Consider the following 21497-nt stretch of genomic DNA (forward strand, 5'->3'; position numbering starts at 1 on the left):
AACTCCAAACTCCCAGTGCCATGTTAGTATTGCGCAAGATACCGAATACCTTGTCCCCAGGCGGTTGAACATCCTGTGTCAAAGGTCTACGCAACGTGCACTTTGCTTGGCAGTTGCTTCAGCTGCTCGCTACAGAATCCCATAGAAGACATCGTACCGAGAACTCCGTACTGGGTCCGAATAGGAAATTCTGACTCGTTGCCAATCATTGCATCTAAGACACTTGGTCAGCCATGTCTCATGGTACTACAACTGGCCGTCTGCAACGCCCGCCTTACAATACTACTAGAACAGGCCGTCGATCTTTTGGAAATCAACGGACACAACCCAGCATTCTGGACGTGACGGTACAGAGCGCTTCTAACAAAATCACGAGCATAGCCGGACAGCGTGGGGGGAAATATCACAATTTACAGACCTCCGCCAGCCTTGACCAAGCAGTACTCCGTCAGCATACGTTTGTGCTGCTCCGAGGCCATTTCTCATATTGGACGCTGCACTAACACACGGCATCTTGGTTGGGCGCGACTTCGGGAGCGAGACCTTGTACCTACTTGGAAGAAAGGCGGCATTGTTCTCTCTCCGCCACCCGCCTCTCCCTCTCTGATCCGAATAGAAATCAGCAGAGAGACATAAAAAGTCTCAAAAATGCGAGACAGAGTTCAATGCTCTAAATATCGCAACCTGTCTCGGAATTTGTTCCAATTAACTACTACTAGTACTAGTATCCCTATTCATTGAGCCGGCGATGGGGATTTGGCGACGGCTGCGGAGCGCTCCCTGCTCGGCAAAATAGTATGCGTCATTCAAAAACTGACACATTTCACCGACACTTGCGATACCCGAGGCGGTATCAGATCAGTACGGGGCATTCGGCGACTTGTCATTAAACCATGGCCCGGTGAAAGTCTGGATCAAAAGGGTGCCTGTTGGCCAAGCAGGAACCATACAATACGTACATCAAGTTGAGTAAACCTGGCAACTTCCATTTCTCCGCACCCCTGGAGCAGTCAAAAAAGCAGACATGAAAATACGAATCCGCCGCGACTTACTCCGTACTTGTCTGACCCAGTCTGATAGTCAATCGCCAATCGCCGACTAAAGCACGGCCAAATTTAGCGGAGACGGAGTGAGGGAAACGAAAGCAAAAGGAGCATAGGACTTATAAAAAATGTGACCAAAATACCCCGTATCACCCAGGGGCGCACAATGGTATATGTTCATCCACAGATGCCAAAACATAGCTGTGGGTCATTCCATCGCCGTTCTACACATCACATATCAACTCGACGCTATACATAATCGCATATGTCCGGAGAGGAGTACGAGTAGCCGCATCACGCTCGAGTAGACCTAGTAACTACTCACTGCAAAAAGGATAAATGTCAATGGGTCTAGCGTCTAGGGTAGGTCACACACAGCTCAAGACACAGCTAGTCTGCAGTTGTCATGTACACATGTGTGTGTCTCTGACTAGGTCAGTTACTCCGCACACTACTTGCAAACAAATTATCTGTTGTGTGATTCACGGTTACTACCGCCTGTCAGCAGGGATACGTATGGGGGAACCGGCTTCTTGATGGACGCGGGCGCTCGATGAAACGACCACCAACGCCACTGTGAGGCTCGAAGGCTCTTCGCAACGACAGACTTGAGAGATTGAAAAGCCGTCATTGTACATGCACGCTCAAGGACGTTGCTTGATGGTGAAGAGGGAATTTTGAGATAACGACTGGTTCTTGAAAAGCCGCATATATACATAGGAAGTGTCGGTCGGATGACTACACATATAGGTAGGTGCTCAAGTAGGTAGTAGAAATAGAGACACCCGATTCACCACGTGAAGGTCAAACATGAGGGAAATAATAATCCGAGTTCACTAACGTCTGGGTTTGCTTGGGCGAGTGTGGTTGCCACTACAAGTGCACATGTGGATGGCGCTCGGACGTGACAAGGCACTGTTGTGGAAGCCCGTGCGCCAGCATGGCGTCCATCCCTTTAGAAGTGCAACGGTACAGACCACCTAGCAAGATTCAAGGGGAGGCATGAGAGTTTGTACGGCAAACTGAGCAGTCTGTGAAATGCCAGCTTGAAGCGCGTTGACTCAGTCTGGTGTTGTGGGGAAGCCGACCAAGTCGTGTTCTGCGTTTCTCTGCCTGTACATCACGGCAGGCTCACGTGACCAGCGCGTGTCCTTGGCGATGCGCGCTGTTGCCCAACGCGTCAAGTGTCGTGGCCGAATCAATCACCGCGTCTCCAGAGCTACGGTGCCCAAGCTGTTCACAAATACGGCTCCCTATATGCCTTGGAATGGCAATTGCCTAAAGACCCCATGCCATGAAAATGGCCTCGGATGTAATCGACCTAATCTCATCCAGCCCTGTGCGAACAACCACCTCCAGACCATCGGCCTGCGTGCAACAGCCAGCAAAACGCCGTGATGATATCGACGACTTTGACGACCTTGACGACGATGTATTTGATGTACTGGATGATCGGCAAGCCAAACGCAAAAGGACAACAGGACCGGGTGACGCGCAAACCAACTGCGACAAACTCACCACTGCAATCTCGTCGAAACCCCCGTTGCCGCTAAAAGAGCAGACGAGTCGCTATCAGAACCCAACAGTATGGGATCCCATTGAGTTTACAAGCTCCTTGGAGCCGGTTTCGCCGGCTAAAGAACAAATCGATAAAGGACTGCCATCGCAGACATCTGTTGCTAAAAAGGCTATTGGAAATTCAACATGCGAAGACGCAATTTCGTGCTTCAGCTCTGACCCCTTCGCCAGCTCTCCCCATCCTCTGCCCGGGAGACCACTTGCTAGCAAGAGGGCTGTGTCTCTTGACCCCTTTTGCAGCTCACCTCCACCATCGCTGACTACATCTCGAAGTCGGAACACGGCCACGGAATATGGCAAAGGAAGAGATGGGCTACGCTGGCAAGCTGGAATTTCCCGACAGTCCGCAATCGAAGTGCATGAGGATGTCGACACCAGCTTATTCGCTGACCCCCAACTGCCTAGATGGGCCAATGAACCCGTAGTCTTGGAAGACCTAATCACTATTGATGATTCTGACTCGTTGAGTGATGATGCCAATGACGCATTACCAGCCATCTCAGACATGGATGTCTCAAAGCGCCGTGCTCGATCGCCATTGCGACGGTCGCAGAGCGACTTGACATGGTCCAAGTCTAGGACTTGCTACTCGGCTACATCCACAAAAAGGGTGAAGCCACAAAAGACAGCCCATGAGCGAGAGGTCGAGAAGACGAAGAAGCGACTGGAGAGAGAGGAAGCCAAGGCTGCGAAAGCCGCAGAGAAACAACGGGCCGCTGCTCTGGTGGAAGTAAATAAGCTTCGCACCGACAAGAAAGTATCGACCCCGGAAATGATTGTAGATTTACCTTCTGGCCTCAGCTCAGAGCTGCGAATTCAAGTCCAAGAGATGTTGCAAGGCCTTGGCGTGGACCATGCAACTTGGGATTGCCCCAAACACAGCATCATCAAGTGGCGGAGGAAGGTGACGAGCAAATACAACGATGATATTGGCTTATGGGAGCCAGTGCCAGCAAAGATTGTCGACGAGGAAATTGCCATGATAATCGTTACAGCTGAAGAAGTTGTTGCCATGGCGCTGGGTGACTTGCTGGCAAGTCATGTCGCCGATATCAAGACGCATCACGGCAGCATGAAGTTTGTGTACCTTGTTCAGGGCATGACGCCGTGGCTCCGCCAGAATCGCAACAACCGAAACCGACATTTTGCCTCTGGTGTTCGATCCACGGGCGCGGCCGCATCCTCCTCGTCGCGCACCAACAACGCTGAGTATATCTCGGAGGACACTGTTGAAGATGCCATGCTGGCCCTTCAAGTCGAGCACGGGATGCTCATTCACCATACGGCCGTTGCCATAGACACGGCTAGGTGGGTAATCAACTTTACGCAGCACGTCTCCACGATCCCGTACAGGATGCAGCGGGATCAGGCAACTTCCGTCGCCGGCTTTTGCATGGAGAGCGGTCAAGTGCGAACCGGGGACAGTGCCCACGACACGTACGTGAGGACGTTGCAACAGGTTGTGCGGGTCACTGCGCCCATCGCGTATGGCATTGCGGCCGAGTTTGACAGTATTACAAAGTTGGTGCAGGGGCTGGAACGCGGTGGTCCGGAGAGGCTTGATTCCGTGAGGAAGAGCGCCAACAAGGACGGCGCCGTGTCGGACCGGACACTGGGGCAAGCCATCAGTCGGCGAATGTACAAGGTATTCACGGGCAAAGATGAAGACAGCACGGATGTATGATGGAGATGTGTTGTAGACTAGAAATAAAATGTAGGCTTTCTTTCAAGTCTCGCCCACACTCGGAGAGATTCCCAAACTCGTACTGTTTTTCATTGTCGTCACACATCACACACCATGATTATGTCGAATGTATGTAACATGTATGCACACGTAAAACTGTTTGAAACACTTGGCAAAACTACGAAGCTACGGGAGACGAAACAAAATTGTGGCCATTTGGAGGTGTCGACATGGCTGGGGTAGGGTCGCTCTAAAAAAAGACTAGACTTGGGTGCCATGTTAGCAGAGCACATCAGGCATGTTGTGACGCAAGCAAAGACCAAATTGGGAACGGCAGTATAGTGCATATCAGACAGCGGTTGGACAAGTTGTTTCCACATTATTTTTCAGAACAGGTCTGTGAATAAATTGCGTTCTCATCATATAAAGCGTCAGGCGACGCCTGCACCTTGTAACTGCAATGAACAGGGGAGGGAAAGAGTGGTATTTACCTTTGTGAAAAAAACGTGGTGCATCAGTCGGTTACCTTGTCTGCCTTGCGTTTCCGCGAAGAGGCGAAGTAACCCTCGATGGTCTTTTGTTTCTCGTCGTGGGCGGCGCTGCCGATGCCGCCACGCGTCTTACGAAGTCCCGAGAGGTGCGTGGTGCAATTGATCTGCGCGACACGGAGCTCGAGTCCAGACCATGGGTTGCCGCGGGCTGCGACCTCAGCTGCGGCATTGGATTTCGAGATGACAAGATCCGCGTAGCCCGTGTTGCTCCAGGATATCCTCGTAGAAGCGAGCTGGTTCAAGGCGGCGTCCTTGGAGGCATCACGAGTGGCGCCCGTGCTGGTGAGCTTCTTGGCCAGAGCCAGCAGCAGCACTCCCAGACTGATGCCGTGGCCAACGACAACCACGCAGTTCTCCTCGGGCCCGACCATGCGGGCGGTGAAGAGGGGAGCGAGGTACGTCTCCAAGAAGGCACTGCACCTCGCCTGGAGCGACTCTGTCGTCTCGGCACCCGTCTGCTCTGGTCTGTGTTGGGCGGATGCAGATGCAAACTTGACGCCCTCCCAGTTGCCGAAATGTTTCTCTCGAAGCTCGGCCAGTTGGACGACGGCCAGCGCCGACTGGTGCGTCTTGTTCTGAGAGTCGCATACGGCGTTGGCCGTCTTGGCCGCTCGGCCCAGGTTGGACGAGAAGATGTGCCTGACGTGCAACTTGGACGCGGCCAGGCTCGACGCCAGTCGCTGGGCTTGCAGGGCACCGTGAGCGGTCAAGCCAGCGTCGCGAGAGCCGCCGTAGAGGCCGGCTGCATTGTCGACGCTTTCGCCATGACGGATGAGAAGAAGGTGCATTGGCCCCGGGATGAGGCATACAATGAGTCAATGCGTCACGGCATGTTTGGTGCCCGGGGGAGGAGGCGAATTGTCAACTGTGATGGACAAGATTTCTTCTCACAAGATGAGGATGGCTATTTATGGGTGAAAAAAAAAATTCAGAAAAAAAAAATCGCTAAATTGCATAAGCGGGGCGGTGTGCGGTGTGGACCCCGTCCAGGGTTTCCAGGGTTTCCAGGGCTCTCCTACCCTACAGCGAGAAAATTGCTACATCAATTAATGCCATTTTGCTTGCATGTGTCAGGGGACATATTAGTATTTACGTGACATGGGGAGGGAAATTTATAACAAGCTTAAAGCTATCCCCAATTATTATAAGAGCTACCAACTCCCCCTTGAGCTACTTGAAGCTTATCTAGTAGCCGTTGTATAAGCTTGCTTTGTTGCTGTCGTATATTATCTTTATCCCAAATATGTTATTCCATACGATTATTCGCTGCTTTAAGCCTAATAATTTCCTTGTCCTTTTCTATAGCCTTTTTAGCTGCTTCTTTAGAGGCCTCTTTTAAGGCCTCTTAGCGCTCTTAGTTATCTATTACTGCCTTGTTTTAGTATAAATAAAACAGTAAAAAGCGAGTATAATAATATAATTAATATACGAGATTTCTTTTTATTAGCGGCTACTAAATATTAGTATAAATAAAGTTAAAAAGGCTTAGCGTAATAATTTAATCAATATACTAAATTTCGTAATTTCAGTATCTGCCAAGTATAAATATAAATAAATAAGTACTTTATAAATACAGTAATATATCAAATATACTAAGCTTTATTAGGTTCTTCGCTGTGTATTATTAGCAAAAGCTTATATTAAAAAGTAGTAAACCTAAGCAGCTTGCTTTAATTAAGCGTTGCTTTAAGTTGTTATAAAATGCAAATAAGTAGTAGTATTATGGACTTGAGCTGGAGGCTTGGGTCTAGGTAGGATTCTAAGCGGAGCCGGCCTAGACCTAGTATAAATAAACTTTAGGCTACTAAAAACCTTAAGGTTTAGGTAAAACCCTAAGTAAAGCTAGACTAGACCTAATATAAATAAACTTTAAGCTAAAATAAGGTATATTAAGTAAAAAAAAAAGAAGATAAAACCTTTTTTTTTTCTTTTTTCTCTTTTCTTTAAGTTTATTCTTATTATTTAATAATATATATATATAGCTATAAGTATAGCTAGTTTATTATAAAGAATAAACTTTATTATAAATAACCTTATAAAATAAATAGCTAGTATAGAACCAGGCTTGCTTATACCTAGGGATATTATACTAGCTAGCAACCCTTAAAGTAATATTATAATGCTTTAAGAAGTTATTACTACCTAGGCATAAAAGCTTTATAAGCTTACTAAATAATACCTTTTCCTTAAAAATTAAATAATATAAAGTTCTCTTATAATAATAATACTAGCTTATATTAGCCCCTAAATAAAGTATAAACTAATTCTAATAAGAGCTTTATTTAATAATAATAAAACTATATTTATAGCCTAAAAAAGCCTAATATAATATAAGCTAATTATAAATATAATATTTATAGGTAATAATTATAATTAATAGGCCTTTATTTTTTAGAACCTTTTAGCTAAGGTTTAGGGCTAGGTAGCTTCTTACTTTAAAGATAGTAGAAGGGTTAGCTATAACCTAGCTATATTTCTAGGCTACTTAGCTATTATATATATTAACCTTTATAAGAAGAAAATAGCTTTTATTAAGCTTAATTAAATAAAATAATAATAAAATAAATTATTTATAAACTTTTTTATTTAATTTAAAAATAAAATCATACTTATTAAAGGCCTTAAATAAAAGAACTTTATTAAGTTAATAAAACTATAATAATTTCTTAATAAATATATATAAGAAGGAATTATTAATTAGGAGATATTATGTTTTAAATATACTAAGGCGATAGCTTACCTTTATAATATAATTATAGATATTAAATTATTATAATTAAAGGAGAAATTTTATAATAAGTAGGGTAAATATAATATAAACCTTAAGGGGAAGTAATATAATAATAAAAATATAATTATAATAAACGTGAGTAAATTAGGGTTTTAAGCCAGGCCTAGAAAAAGTATAGGTTATAATTACTCTTAAAACTAATAAAAGAAATAAGCTTATTAGATATTAATTAATATGATTAATTAATAATATAAGGAAGAAAAATACTTATATTATAAATTTATAAGCTATTATATTTTAAAGTATATATTTCTTTTTATATAATACTTATAAGTATTTAATATAAAAAAGATAATAATAAAGAATTTTATTTTTAATATAAATAAAAATAAAAAGCTATTAGGAAATAAAATACTTTTATAATAAGTCTCTTATTAGGGGCATTATAATATAATAATAGTTATAAATTAGGGGATATATTATATAAAAAATAAGAATTAAAGGAGATTAGGTTAAAAATAAATATATTACCTTTTTTAGTTTTTATATTAATTAACTCTTTAAAGTTTATAAATACCTAAGTAGATATAAGTTATAATTATTATATAGTAATAAGCAAAAAATTTATATAGTATATAAAACTAAACCTAGTCCTATTAAGTAAATAGTAATAAATATATATTATAATAGAGATAAGAAAAAAAGGGGTAGTATAATAAAAGTTATATTCCTTAATCTTTTACTTAGTATAGTTTAGGGTAAATATAGATAGCTAGGAATCTCTAGTAATAATATATATAATACTAGGCTTTATATAGGATATTATACTAGAAATATTATAGATAATATAGTATAATATAAGTATGCGGCTAGCTAGGAAAGAAATTATAATTAGTACTATAAATAACTTAGTAATTTAGGGGTTAAGTAATCAGGGGACCTAAAAGCTTATAGTATTAGTAATAGGGTTAATATTTACTAGTATTATTTAATAAGCCTAAAAAATAAAGAAGAAGTATTAGTTAATAGCTATAAGCTTACATAAAATAATATTAATATTATATATATAAAGGGCTAACCTAGACTAATAGCAGGAGAAGCTACCCTAACTTCCCTATAACTTACAGGACTTTTAGGACCTTTTTGACTAAGAAAAGGTAAATAAGCTGCCCTTATATTAAGGCTAGCTAAACTACTATATATAATTAAGGCAGTATCTAGATAAGACTAACCTAGACTTGCTATAAGCACTACTTTATAATATGCTATAAGAATATTTATTAGAGATTAAAAAGCAGGTTATAAACCTAATAAATAAGGGATAAATCAGGGTAAGCTTTTTATTAGTTATAGCTCTAGTATTACTAGCTAAGAAGCTAGGAGGAAAATAGTAGTTTTATATAGATTATTATGCTTTAAATAAAATAATAAAATAAAACTATTACTTACTCTTACTTATTAAGAAAATATTATATTCCCTCTTTAAGGTTAAGTAATTTATAAAACTAGATATCTGGTTAATATTTTATAAACTCTGGATTATACTAGATAAAAAGCTTTTAACCGTGTTTTAAACTTAATTTAGGCTTTTTAAGTAGCTGGTTTACTTATTTAGGTTAGTAAGTGCTTTTATAATATTTTAATAATATATTAATAATACTTTAAGGAGAACTCTAGGTAATTTTATTATAATATACCTTAATAATATTCTTATTTACTTAAAAAGCTTATAAAAAAATTATATATAAAAGGTATATAATATACTTATAAGGCTTTATATAACTAAGCTATACCTTAATATAAAAAAGTATGTATTTTACGTCTAAAAAGTTAAATACCTAGGGTTTATTATTTATATAAGCAAAGAAATTTACTTTAACCTAGAAAAAATTAAGGCTATATAAAGCTAAAAACTCTTAATATATAAAAAAAAAGTCTAAGAATTTTTAGGTTTTATTAATTTTTATTAGGATTTTATCTTAAACTTCTTTTTCTTTATAAGATTACTTCTAGGGCTATTAAAAAAAAGTATATTCTTTTAATAATTAGCTAAGTATAATAAGGCTTTTAAGGCACTAAAAAGAGTATTTATTTTTTACTTAGTTTTAAGATAATAGGACCTTATTAAGGAGATAATAATTAAAGCGGATTACTTAGTTAATACTTTAGGGGGATACTTATTATAGGTTATTAATAGGGTGCTTTACCTAGTAGTATACTACTTTATAAGGCTGATAGCCCTAAAAAGAAACTATATAATTTATAATAAGAAATTACTAGTAATTATCTCTTATCTAAAATCATGGTTAATAGAACTTTAAAGTATTATTAACCTATTTATAATTTTTATTAACTATAAAAACCTAGAATATTTTATAGCATTAAAAAAAATATTAAAATATTAAATATAATAGGCTAAAATATTATCCCTATTTAATTTCTACCTTTAGTATAAACCTAGCTTATAAGTATAATACCTAAATATATTTTTTAAATAAGATTAAAATAAGAACCTATTATTACCTTATTTTAGTAGTATTATATAACCTATAAATATATAGCTTTTATTGCTTAATAACTAGCTATAATATAGAAATAATTAGGAAGAAATAAGTAAGATAATTAGGCTTCCCTTAAAAAGAAAGATTTTTAATAACTTATATTTATAAAGCTTATAAAACTAAGGTATTTTATATAATAAGGTAATAATATATTATATTAAGGCTATCTAAGAGAATACTTATAAGTTCCCTTAAAACATAAATACTTATAAGTAAATTATAAATTATACTCTTTTTATATATAATATACTATTATTTTAGGGCTATACTTAGGTCCTAAAGTAAAAGCTACTTATAATAACCTTAATATAACGCGTATATAACTTTTTCTTAGTAGGCTATTTTAGGAAAAATATAACCTTTAAGCTATTATAATAGGAATATTATTAGGACAAAATATCCTAAAATATTATATAGTTTATAAGGAATTATTACTATTATAACAGGTATAAAAGCTGCTAGCTTTAATAAGAATTATTATAACTTATACTAGTTATAAACCAGTATTAGTTATAAATTTTAATTAACTTTATAATAAACTTTCTAGCTTAAAAAAAAAGGGATACTAGGTACTTAATAGTTATTATAAACTAGCTATTTAAATATATTTAGCTTAAAGCTATAATATTAATAAAAGCTAAAACGTGCATAAAATACTTTAAATAATATTAGTAAAGGTTTTATAAATTCCTTATATAAATTATCATAAACTAAAAATCAAACTAATTAAGTAAGTTTTAAATAATACTATATATACTAGTAGGGATTATATAACTTTTTTTTATAATATATTACCTCTAAATAAATAGTAGAATAAAAAAGGTAAATTAAAAGATATAAGCGGTTTTACGGGTTATAATTAGCTTTAAATAATTTAACTAGACTGAATATTTTATAACCTATTAACTAGTATTAAATAATTATAACTTAATAATAACCAAAATAAGCCTAAATAAAGCCTTATATAAGTTTAATATACTTCTAATCTAGGAATCTTCTTGCCTATATAAGTTTATAATTTTAGCTAAAAGTAAAGTAATTATATTTATTAATTACTTATAAGAGGGAACTAACCTAGCTTAAGCTATTATAATATTTAACTAATAATAGTTTTAGGACTTAGTAAATAAATAATAATAGCTTACAAAGAGGTTTAAGAAAGAAGATATTATATAATTAAACTTATATAATATTAAAATAAATAAACTAAGCAAAAAACTAGACTAGGTTATAGTAAAATATAAGGTTATAAGGGTGCTATTATTACTAATTATTTAATTAAATATCTTAAAAAGTATTTACCTAGTATTTTATATAGACTTTTTAGAGTAAGTAGCCTTTAACCTGCTTTTAAGCTAAAAGCTTTTAGACTTTAAACCAGGACTAAAGCTAATATAAATAAATAATAAGATAAATAGCTAGGTAGCCATAGAATTTATAATAAAGGAAATCTTAGTAGCTAAAAACGCGCCTAAATAAGAATATAAATAAAACGTATTAGTAAAATAAAAAGGCTATATCTAACTAATATAAAAGTTATTAAAGAATATATAAAATATTAAAGTACTAGATTATTTTAAAACCTATTAGGTGTTACGACCCAGCACGTAGGCTGCAGGTTGGGCCGGCTGCATGGAGCCGCCGGGCGGCACAGGCATGACGGGCCACGGAACATTGGTCGGCACGACAGGACCAATGGGAAGGACGCTCAGTTATTATAAGTGAGCATGCACAACGCTCACCAGTGTTTGGAAGTGAGCATCGAGGATGCTCACCTCCGCGATAACTAGCAACCGTAGTATATAGGGACCCCCAAATTCGCTTCATAGATAGCCTCTAGCTCCTTAGCTTTCAACACAGATCATTACATTGAATAAGCCTCGCTTACAACTCTTTGACTCTGATCACTTGGTTACGGTCTACGACCTATTACCAACGTAACACCCAACTGCTCAGATTGACTGCCCTAGTGGCTCTGCCAACATAAACTACGACTAGTTTATCCCTTGGGAACCTTAGCCGTTACACGTTGAAAGCTCTTGTTCAGACTACTACCGCGTCACTCTGAGCAATACCTGATAACTGTCAACATGGCACCACGCGAGACTACCACCGCATCTGGATCCAATGAAACCCGAGAGGGACCAACCACCATCTCTGCTCACGACATGCTTGCTGAGATCATACGCCTTCGGGAACGGGTCCAACAGATGGAAGAAGAACGGCAGGAACAAGCCACGACTGCGGCCACAATTAAAAAGGACTTGGGAGAAATCCTTAGACCCAGGTCACCAGGACCGTACGACGGATCCCCGGGTGCGCTTCAAGGATTCCTCACTCAACTCAGGGCTTACCACCGACAATTCCCGACCAAAATGGAAGAATCCTCTGCCAAGGTACTGCACGCAGGAGGGTGTATGACGGGAGTGGCACTCGCATGGTTTGAACCCATTATGAGGGACTACCTTAACAAAGAAAAAGACGACCGCGAAGAAGAAACCAACACCATTTTCGAAAGTTACGATGAATTCGAAAAAGCTATCAAAAAGGCCTTTGGAACAGTTGACGAAGCTAGGGCTGCTGAGTACTACATCGACGGGCTCAAGCAGAAGGGATCGGCATCCGATTATGCCGCTCGCTTCAGACAACTTGCATCTCAGCTTGACTGGGAGGACGAACCTCTTATGTCAGCTTTCTATAAAGGACTTAAGGAAGAAGTCAAAGATGAACTCTACAGGGAGAACAGACCAGACAACTTATCGGACTACATCGCTATGGCGGTACGAATCGACGACAGACAGTATCAGCGACGCATACAGAAGAAACAGGGTAAAGGAACCTGGAGCCCTGCCAAAGGGAAGAGTTACCAAGCCAATCAACGCAGAAAGCGTGACGAACCTATTGCCTATGGTCACACTCTTAACCCTGGACGAATGGAGCTTGACGCTACCAAGAAAGACGACAAAAAGGAAAAGAAATGCTACAACTGCGGAAAACCAGGACATTTCGCCAATAAATGCAAGAAACCCAGGAAAGAATGGAAGCCAGTACCAGAAGGAGGTAAGAAACAACTCAATTCTACTAACCAACAGAAAATCGAAGTTACCGAATCAGAGGTGGAACATAAGAACCTCAACTGGACCTTCTGCTATGACGACAACTGCTACGTTCACATGAGCAGCAAACAAGAAAGAGGATGGTTTCCAAAAGAACCAAGAAAACCAAAGAAGAAAATTATGAACTTCATAGGAAACGGACTGCAAGTAGCCAAACAACTGGTACAAGAAGACCTGGACGAACAATCAATGGAAAAGAGAACGCTTGCAATGACGGGACGAAAGGAACTCCATGAACCAAAATCGCCAGAATATTTGGACGAAGACTCGCACCAAGAAATTCTCGATTGGGTGCGACAACAAGCAGAAGCAAGGAAGAATCGAAGGGAACAACAATATAGGGAGGAGCAAGACGCACAAATCCTCACCACCTTCGACGAACCGGAAGATAGAGTAAGGGAAATGAGCGTCGATGACGACAACGCAATCCTAGATACTCCAGAAGCGTCCGAAGACGAACGAAGCGAGGAAGAAACGCCTGCAAGGCTGACAGCCACACAAGAACAAGCTGTACAGCGATATTTCCCCGCACCAACAGGAAAACATTTCGCAATTCCTATTCTAGCAGTGGACACCACCACGGCAATGGAAAACCAGACACTATGGTTTCCGGAAGGAGAGAAGGAAGACGATCCTAGACTCTCACCAAGACACGCGGAACATACACGTTTAGCATGGGCATCATGCGCGTTTGCAATGTGCCAGGCACACTTTCAAACCAAGGCACGATTGGATGCGTTTCCGATCAGGATGAAAGGATATCCGATCAAAGCACCATACTTCAGATGGGAACTCCTAGAATGGAGAGTGAAGATAATCAATAACGATCAAACGATGATCTTGGAACCCGATTCAAACACACCCATCAAATGCCGAGCTCATACAGATCCTACGGACGTATGTGAATCAGACACATGCCAGTTACATGTACATACGAAGAACAGGCAGTGGCATCAGTATGTGTATGAGGGAAAAATCCCAACACACAGAAGGGAGTTACTACTCAAGTCACCTCGATGTGAAACAAAAGACCACATGGTATGCCCACTACCTAATTGTTCAGAACATATGGTAGATAAGGCCAGGGAATGGCACAAGTGGCAATGTGGAACACCAGCAGCATACAAACGGACACAGCGAGCATTAGACATACTCGAACAGAAAGACCCCAGGGGAACCACAGAATCAACATACCACAGTGAACAACAGTTGGATAAGTGGTACAACGAACAGAAGTTCAACCCCAGATGCAACAGGAAATATGCGGTAAACTGCGACAACCCAAGATGCGAAAAACACGGAGAAATGAAAAACCAAATTTACAATCGCCTATGTCAAATGTTTGACGATGGGTTTTGCTTCAAGCACCCGCAAAACGGAACTGGACCTACAGAATGGTACCAAGAAATGAAACGACAAATCGCAGAAGAATCTATTCCGGAAAACTCAAAAAACGAGGCACGCCATCTGTAAAAGGGCTACAGGCTGGCATGAAAAGAAAGACGCTAATGACCCTCAACGCAACCCAGAACGGACGAAGCGACAAAATGGTATTAGACGCCGAAGTCATGGGACATCGCGTTCGCATACTTGTGGACAGTGGCGCGATGGGCAACTATATCTCACCCAGAGTTGTGAATCGTTACCAACTACCGTGGAAACACAAAGAGGCACCATACGAGTTAACTGATATCGAAGGAAAACTTTTTGCCTATAATGACGGAATCATTAACCAAGAGACTGATCATCTCGAAGTACAGATTCAAAGTCATTCAGAAGTGATTCAACTCGATGTTATGGACGTATCGGAACACGACCTAGTGTTAGGGTACCCATGGTTATGGGAGAGTAACCCACTGATCAACTGGAGGACAGGCCAACTGAAGTGGAACGAGACTTCAGGCCAACAGAATCAGCAGAATTCGGAAGAAAGAACGAAATTTCGTCATAACTTAGCTCATGAACAGAGTTCTGAAGAAAAAGAACCTTCAAGCAAGTTATCCAAGGACCAACGACAACAAACAAGCGGCAGAAAAGCAGTCAAAACAATTGGATCCACCGTAACGACCTCGACGGCGCTACAAACCGGGATACGAACAACAATAAGCAACAAGAAGACAAAAGCCAAGATCCGAAAGGTTATTGCCACCTTAAGGAAAGACCTCGCGAACACAAACAAGAAACTCGAAGGAGAAAAGAGGAACGAGAACGATAAAGACGACAAAAGCCCAATAACGAAAGAAGAAAGACTCAAGAATATCCCTAAGGAATACCGGAAATACGAAAAATTATTCGCAGAAGAATTAGAAACCGGATTACCAGAACACAGCCAATGGGATCATCAGATTGAATTGATAGACGGAAAGTCGACAACATTCCATAAGATTTACAACTTAAACGCAAGAGAACTCGAAACACTACGGGAGTACATCGACGAGATGTTAGCGAAAGGCTACATCAGAGCATCCACATCAGAAGCTGGATACCCAGTTATGTTTGTTCCAAAGAAAAACGGGAAACTGCGGTTAGTAGTGGACTATCGGCGATTGAACGCGATTACCATGAAGGATCGAACACCGTTGCCACTAATATCGGAACTACGGGACCGATTGCACGGAATGAATTGGTTCACCGCTTTGGACCTGAAGGGAGCATACAATTTGATTCGAATAAAGAAAGGCCATGAATGGAAGACAGCCTTTAGAACGAAGTTCGGACTATTCGAATACCTGGTAATGCCATTCGGGCTTACCAACGCACCAGCGACATTCCAACGAATGATCAACAGCGTACTACGAAAATATTTGGACAATTTTGTGGTAGTGTATCTGGACGATATACTGATCTTCTCAAAAACCCTGGAAGACCACAAAAGACATGTACACAAGGTACTACAAGCGCTACAAGACGCGAAGTTACTAGTGGAACCAGCAAAAAGCAAATTCCATACCCAGGAAGTAGACTTCCTAGGACACACGATACGACCAAACGAGATACGAATGGAAAAGACAAAGATTGAGGCAGTAAGGAACTGGCCAACACCGAAGAATGTCAAGGACATACAAAGCTTTAGAGGCTTTGCGAACTATTACAGGAGATTCATCAAGAGCTACGGCGAAATCGCAGCACCCTTGGATGAACTCACCAAGAAGGATAAGCAGTGGAATTGGAACGATGAGGCGCAATGTGCCTTTGACAAGATCAAAGAACTCATCACATCCGAACCTGTTTTGAGAACCTTCGACCCAGAAAAAGAAACGGAACTAGAAACCGACTCATCAGACTTTGCTCTAGGAGCACAAGTTGGACAAAGAGACGATGACGGAAAACTACACCCTATTGCGTTCTACTCGAAGAAACTTCATGGAGCAGAACTCAACTACCCCATCTACGACAAAGAATTCCTAGCAATCATCAATGCTTTCAAGGAATTTAGACACTATCTCATGGGAAGCAAACACAAAGTTAAGGTGTATACCGATCATAAGAACATCTCTCATTTTGCGACGACGCAACAATTGAATGGACGACAAATTCGATGGGCCGAATATCTTTCAGAATTCGACTACGAAATCATCCATCGAAAAGGATCCGAGAACGGACGAGGAGACGCTCTAAGTCGAAGAAGCGACTACGATACAGGAGTACCTACAGCAACAGGACCACTCCTTGAGATCAATAAAAATGGCAATTTCCAGCAGAAACAACTGAATGCCATATTGAAAGTACAGAAAGAAGACCCAGTATACGGCAAAATACACCAATGGGCAACAGACAATATACAACACATTGGGGACGTACCGACGGGATGCACATGCCACCCAGGAGGAGTACCAATGTATGGAGAGAAAATCTGGATACCACCAGAATTACAAGAAGAATGCATCAAAGAAATGCATGAACATCCAGTCTACGGACATCAAGGAATCCGCAAGACACTGGATAAGATACGACGACAATACGATTTCTCAGGAATCAAGAAAATGGTCGAAAAGGTTGTCAACGAATGCATACAATGCGGAAAAAGTAAGGCTTCACGACATAAGCCATACGGAGAACTGCAACCATTACCAGTACCAACACGACCATGGGAATCGATAGCTTTCGATCATATTACGAAGCTACCAATGTCAAAAGAACCAATGACCAACGTGGAATATGACAGCATATTCGTGGTCACGGATAGACTCACAAAATACGGATACTTTTTACCGTACAGAGAAGCAAGCAATGCAGAAGAACTTGCATATGTGTTCTTACGAACAATAGCAAGTAACCATGGACTGCCAGAAGAAATCATATCGGACAGAGGAAGTACATTTACTTCTAAGTTTTGGCAAGCACTTATGGCACAACTTGGAACGAATCACAAGTTAAGCACCGCATACCATCCACAGACAGATGGACAGACGGAAAGATTGAACCAGACGCTTGAACAGTATCTACGATGTTACATCAATCATCAACAGGACGATTGGGTTAAATGGTTACCTACAGCGCAATTGGCTTACAATAGCTCGATATCAGAATCGACAAAGCAAACACCAGCCTACGCCAATTACGGATTTAATCCCGAAGTATTTCGAACACAGCGCGAAGGACCGCAAGCAGAACGAGCGATGCTGCAAGCAGATGAACTGAAGAGATTGCACGAAGAAATGCGACACGAATTGGAATTCGTACGAAACAGAATGGCACAATACCATAATCGTAAAAGATCGAAGGGACCAATCTTTGGGGAGGGAGACATGGTCTACCTACTCCGACGAAACATCAAAACAACGCGACCAAGCGACAAATTGGACTACAAAAAATTAGGACCATTCGCTATCAAGAAAAGAATATCGACAAACAACTACGAACTTTCATTACCAAAGACTATGAGGAATCATCCTATAGTACACATTTCACTTCTTGAGAAAGCACCAAACAATGCACCAGCAGAAGAAGACATCGAAGTCATGAACGAAACGGAATATGAAGTAGAACGGATCTTAGACATGAGGACAAGAAACAAAACACGCCAATATCTCATTAAATGGAAAAGCTATGGAGACGAGGAAAACACATGGGAACCTACGGAGCACCTGAAGAATTGCCAGCACCTATTACGGCAGTATCACCAGCAGCATTCAACAAGGCATCCCCAAACACAGCGTTCCAATCCAACACGTCAATAGCGCCTAGAGATTGCGCATCGATAACAGCCTCGGATTCGCGACGCTCCTCCTCCTCCAACTCATCCAGCGATTGCAGACCCAAGCGAGTCATTTGTTGACCCTTGGTAACCAACTGCCGCTTTTGGCGGCGCAGTCGCGCTAGACGGGCCAGCGCTTCATTCAACTCAGCCTGAGCCTTGAGCATTTGCTCTTCCGCTCTCTCTTCCTCCTGATCCAAACGTTTCGATTCGGAAATAATGCGACCAACTACAAGGACACTCATTAGCAAAAAACAGTGACACACAAAAAGGACACCTACGCGAGCTAATCGCGACACCAGAAGCATCACAGGAACGCCCCCGCCGCACGCATTCCCCGCACTTGGAGGAACGCTCAATCATCTTGCAACGAAGACCACGGGCGGAACAAAAGGAACACGGCATGACGTCGTAACCAAACGATTCAATGGAATCAGCCAAGCGATCGTTCCGTAAGGTAGAAGGAGCCTTCAACGAGGGATCTTTTCGCTTTCGGGTACGAGGAACGACGGTACGACTGGACATGGCGTCAGAAGGACATCACAAAGGATGAAAAGAAAGAGGAACTTACCAACGAAAAGAAAAGGGCAGAGGAACTACTTATGAAACAAGGCCTAGGTCTTGAGGACAAGACCATGGGAGAGGGGACATCGTGTTACGACCCAGCACGTAGGCTGCAGGTTGGGCCGGCTGCATGGAGCCGCCGGGCGGCACAGGCATGACGGGCCACGGAACATTGGTCGGCACGACAGGACCAATGGGAAGGACGCTCAGTTATTATAAGTGAGCATGCACAACGCTCACCAGTGTTTGGAAGTGAGCATCGAGGATGCTCACCTCCGCGATAACTAGCAACCGTAGTATATAGGGACCCCCAAATTCGCTTCATAGATAGCCTCTAGCTCCTTAGCTTTCAACACAGATCATTACATTGAATAAGCCTCGCTTACAACTCTTTGACTCTGATCACTTGGTTACGGTCTACGACCTATTACCAACGTAACACCCAACTGCTCAGATTGACTGCCCTAGTGGCTCTGCCAACATAAACTACGACTAGTTTATCCCTTGGGAACCTTAGCCGTTACATTAGGGGGATATTTACTAGAATAATAAGCTTAAGCTAGCTTTATACTGCGCCTAAATTACGCTATTATAAGATAAAAATAAGAATAATAAGCTTATACTAGCTTTAAGTTATATTTAAGCTATAATACTATAAAATAAAAACCTAATAATTCTTATATAAAAAGAAAGCTTATAAGGGTAAAAAATATTTATAAGGTCTAGTTTAAAGGCATAATAAGGCTATATAAGGCTATTTATTTCTCTTTTTAGGATTATTTAAACTAAAAAATAATAAAAGCTAATATAATAAATTATATACTTAAGGGTACTAAAATTAATATAAAAATAATATAAGCTAAGCATAAACTTTTATTATAAAGAAGAGGTAAAAAAAATATTATCTTAGCCTTTTAGTTTAGTATAAGTAAATACTAACTAATAGCAGAAAGCTATTAAATTATATACTTATTATTAGATAAATATTATAAGTTAAGTAAAACACTTTAAGAAAAGTAAAGCTTTTAGCTTATATATATTACTTAAAAATAAGTATAAGTTAAATATAATAATAAATAAAGCAGTATATTATAAAAACTAGAGCAGATATAAAAAGGTATATTATTATAATAGGGTTCTATTAAATACTACTAAAAACTAAAAAAAAACTACTTAAAGCTAAGCTAGGGCTGAACTAAGAGCATAAGTTAAAGGGACCTAAGAACTAAGGGTATTAATACCTTATAACTAAGCTAAATAAAAGAGGAATAAGAGCGGCGTAGTATAAAGTATAAAGCGGTTAAGTATAATAAAATCCTGGTTAAATATATAAGGGCTAGGGACCTTAATAAGAAAAGTTTAATTAACCCTTTTAATAATTAAAATAGGTAAAGGTATAATAGAAGTAAGAAAGTTAAAGCTAAGAAAATTAGTAATAAAGCAGGGGGGATAATACATAATATACTAATAACTAGCAAATAGGTTAAAATTACTTAAATATAAGCTGGTACTAGAATAGTATAAAGTATTAGTAATAAGGGCTAAAAGTATTTAATATAAAATACTAGGAATATTAGATAAGATATAAGCAATATAAAACCTAGAGGTATAAGTGCTAAATAAAGTGTAAATTAAGAAATATATAATAAGAATAAGCTTAATAGTATAATTAGCCTAAGCCTTTTAAGATTAAATAATATTAAAAGCACAATACTAAAAGACCTTAAGGTTAGGTAAAATACTAAGAGGTAATAATTAGTTAAGGCTAAAGTTATTACTAGCTAGGTTAATATTACTCTTATTATTAGTATTATACTAATTATTAAAGTTAATATTATTATAAAATAAGTCCTTATTAAGGACTAGAATAATAATAAAAAAAGTAGGCTAATAAATAATACTCTTATTAAGGGCTAAGGCAATAGCGGTAAAAGAAAGCTAGGGAGTATAATAAGCAAAAAGGGTTATAAACTAAGTAATAACTTAATATAGCTAATAAGTTTTATATATAACTAGGCGCTATTACTAAACTAACTTATACTAATTAGCGGTGATCTAAGTAATAAAGGCGGTTATACTGCTTTGCTTATAAAAGAAGTTAGTTAAAATAAGTTTACTAGCTTATAATAAGTCTTACTTATACCAGCCAGGGGTTAAAAAAGTATTTATTAAAATAATAGCCTGGTTAAAAAATTAATTATAAGCGTTAATAGCCTAAATTACCTTAGAGTTATAATAGGCGTAATTAAGTATAATCTTAAATTTCCTTATAATAAAGGTAAATAAAGCTAAGAATCTAGTATAATACACTTTTTAGCTATTAGTTATATTTTTCTTAAGGGTTATAAATATAATATACTGCTTATTAGTATATAAGTATATAACTTTTTTTTATTAATAGCATAATTTCATATTCCTAGTAAAAATATACGTTTCTTAGTAATAGTATTTATAAGTATTATAATAAGCCTT

The 21497-nt window shown here is 39.2% G+C and overlaps 3 protein-coding genes across 3 annotated transcripts; 2 read left to right on the forward strand and 1 right to left on the reverse strand.

The window, feature by feature from the left end:
- Window positions 1-2343: 2343 nt before the first annotated feature.
- eme1 (Crossover junction endonuclease eme1) lies at window positions 2344-4305 on the forward strand (the record flags this gene model as incomplete). Its single annotated transcript, XM_014684257.1, has 1 exon — window positions 2344-4305. The coding sequence occupies one exon, from the start codon at window positions 2344-2346 to the stop codon at window positions 4303-4305; it is 1962 nt and encodes a 653-aa protein (XP_014539743.1).
- Window positions 4306-4819: 514 nt separating this feature from the next.
- G6M90_00g030320 (uncharacterized protein) lies at window positions 4820-5644 on the reverse strand (the record flags this gene model as incomplete). The annotated part of the gene is made up of 1 exon (XM_014684258.1): window positions 4820-5644. The coding sequence occupies one exon, from the start codon at window positions 5642-5644 to the stop codon at window positions 4820-4822; it is 825 nt and encodes a 274-aa protein (XP_014539744.1).
- Window positions 5645-12238: 6594 nt separating this feature from the next.
- Window positions 12239-18444, forward strand: Tf2-12_3 (Transposon Tf2-12 polyprotein; the record flags this gene model as incomplete). Its single annotated transcript, XM_066130056.1, has 2 exons — window positions 12239-14161; window positions 14794-18444. The coding sequence occupies 2 exons, from the start codon at window positions 12239-12241 to the stop codon at window positions 18442-18444; spliced, it is 5574 nt and encodes a 1857-aa protein (XP_065986249.1).
- Window positions 18445-21497: the final 3053 nt, after the last annotated feature.

Source organism: Metarhizium brunneum, chromosome 2 (assembly GCF_013426205.1).
Source record: "Metarhizium brunneum chromosome 2, complete sequence".
NCBI classification, from domain to species: Eukaryota; Fungi; Ascomycota; class Sordariomycetes; order Hypocreales; family Clavicipitaceae; genus Metarhizium; species Metarhizium brunneum.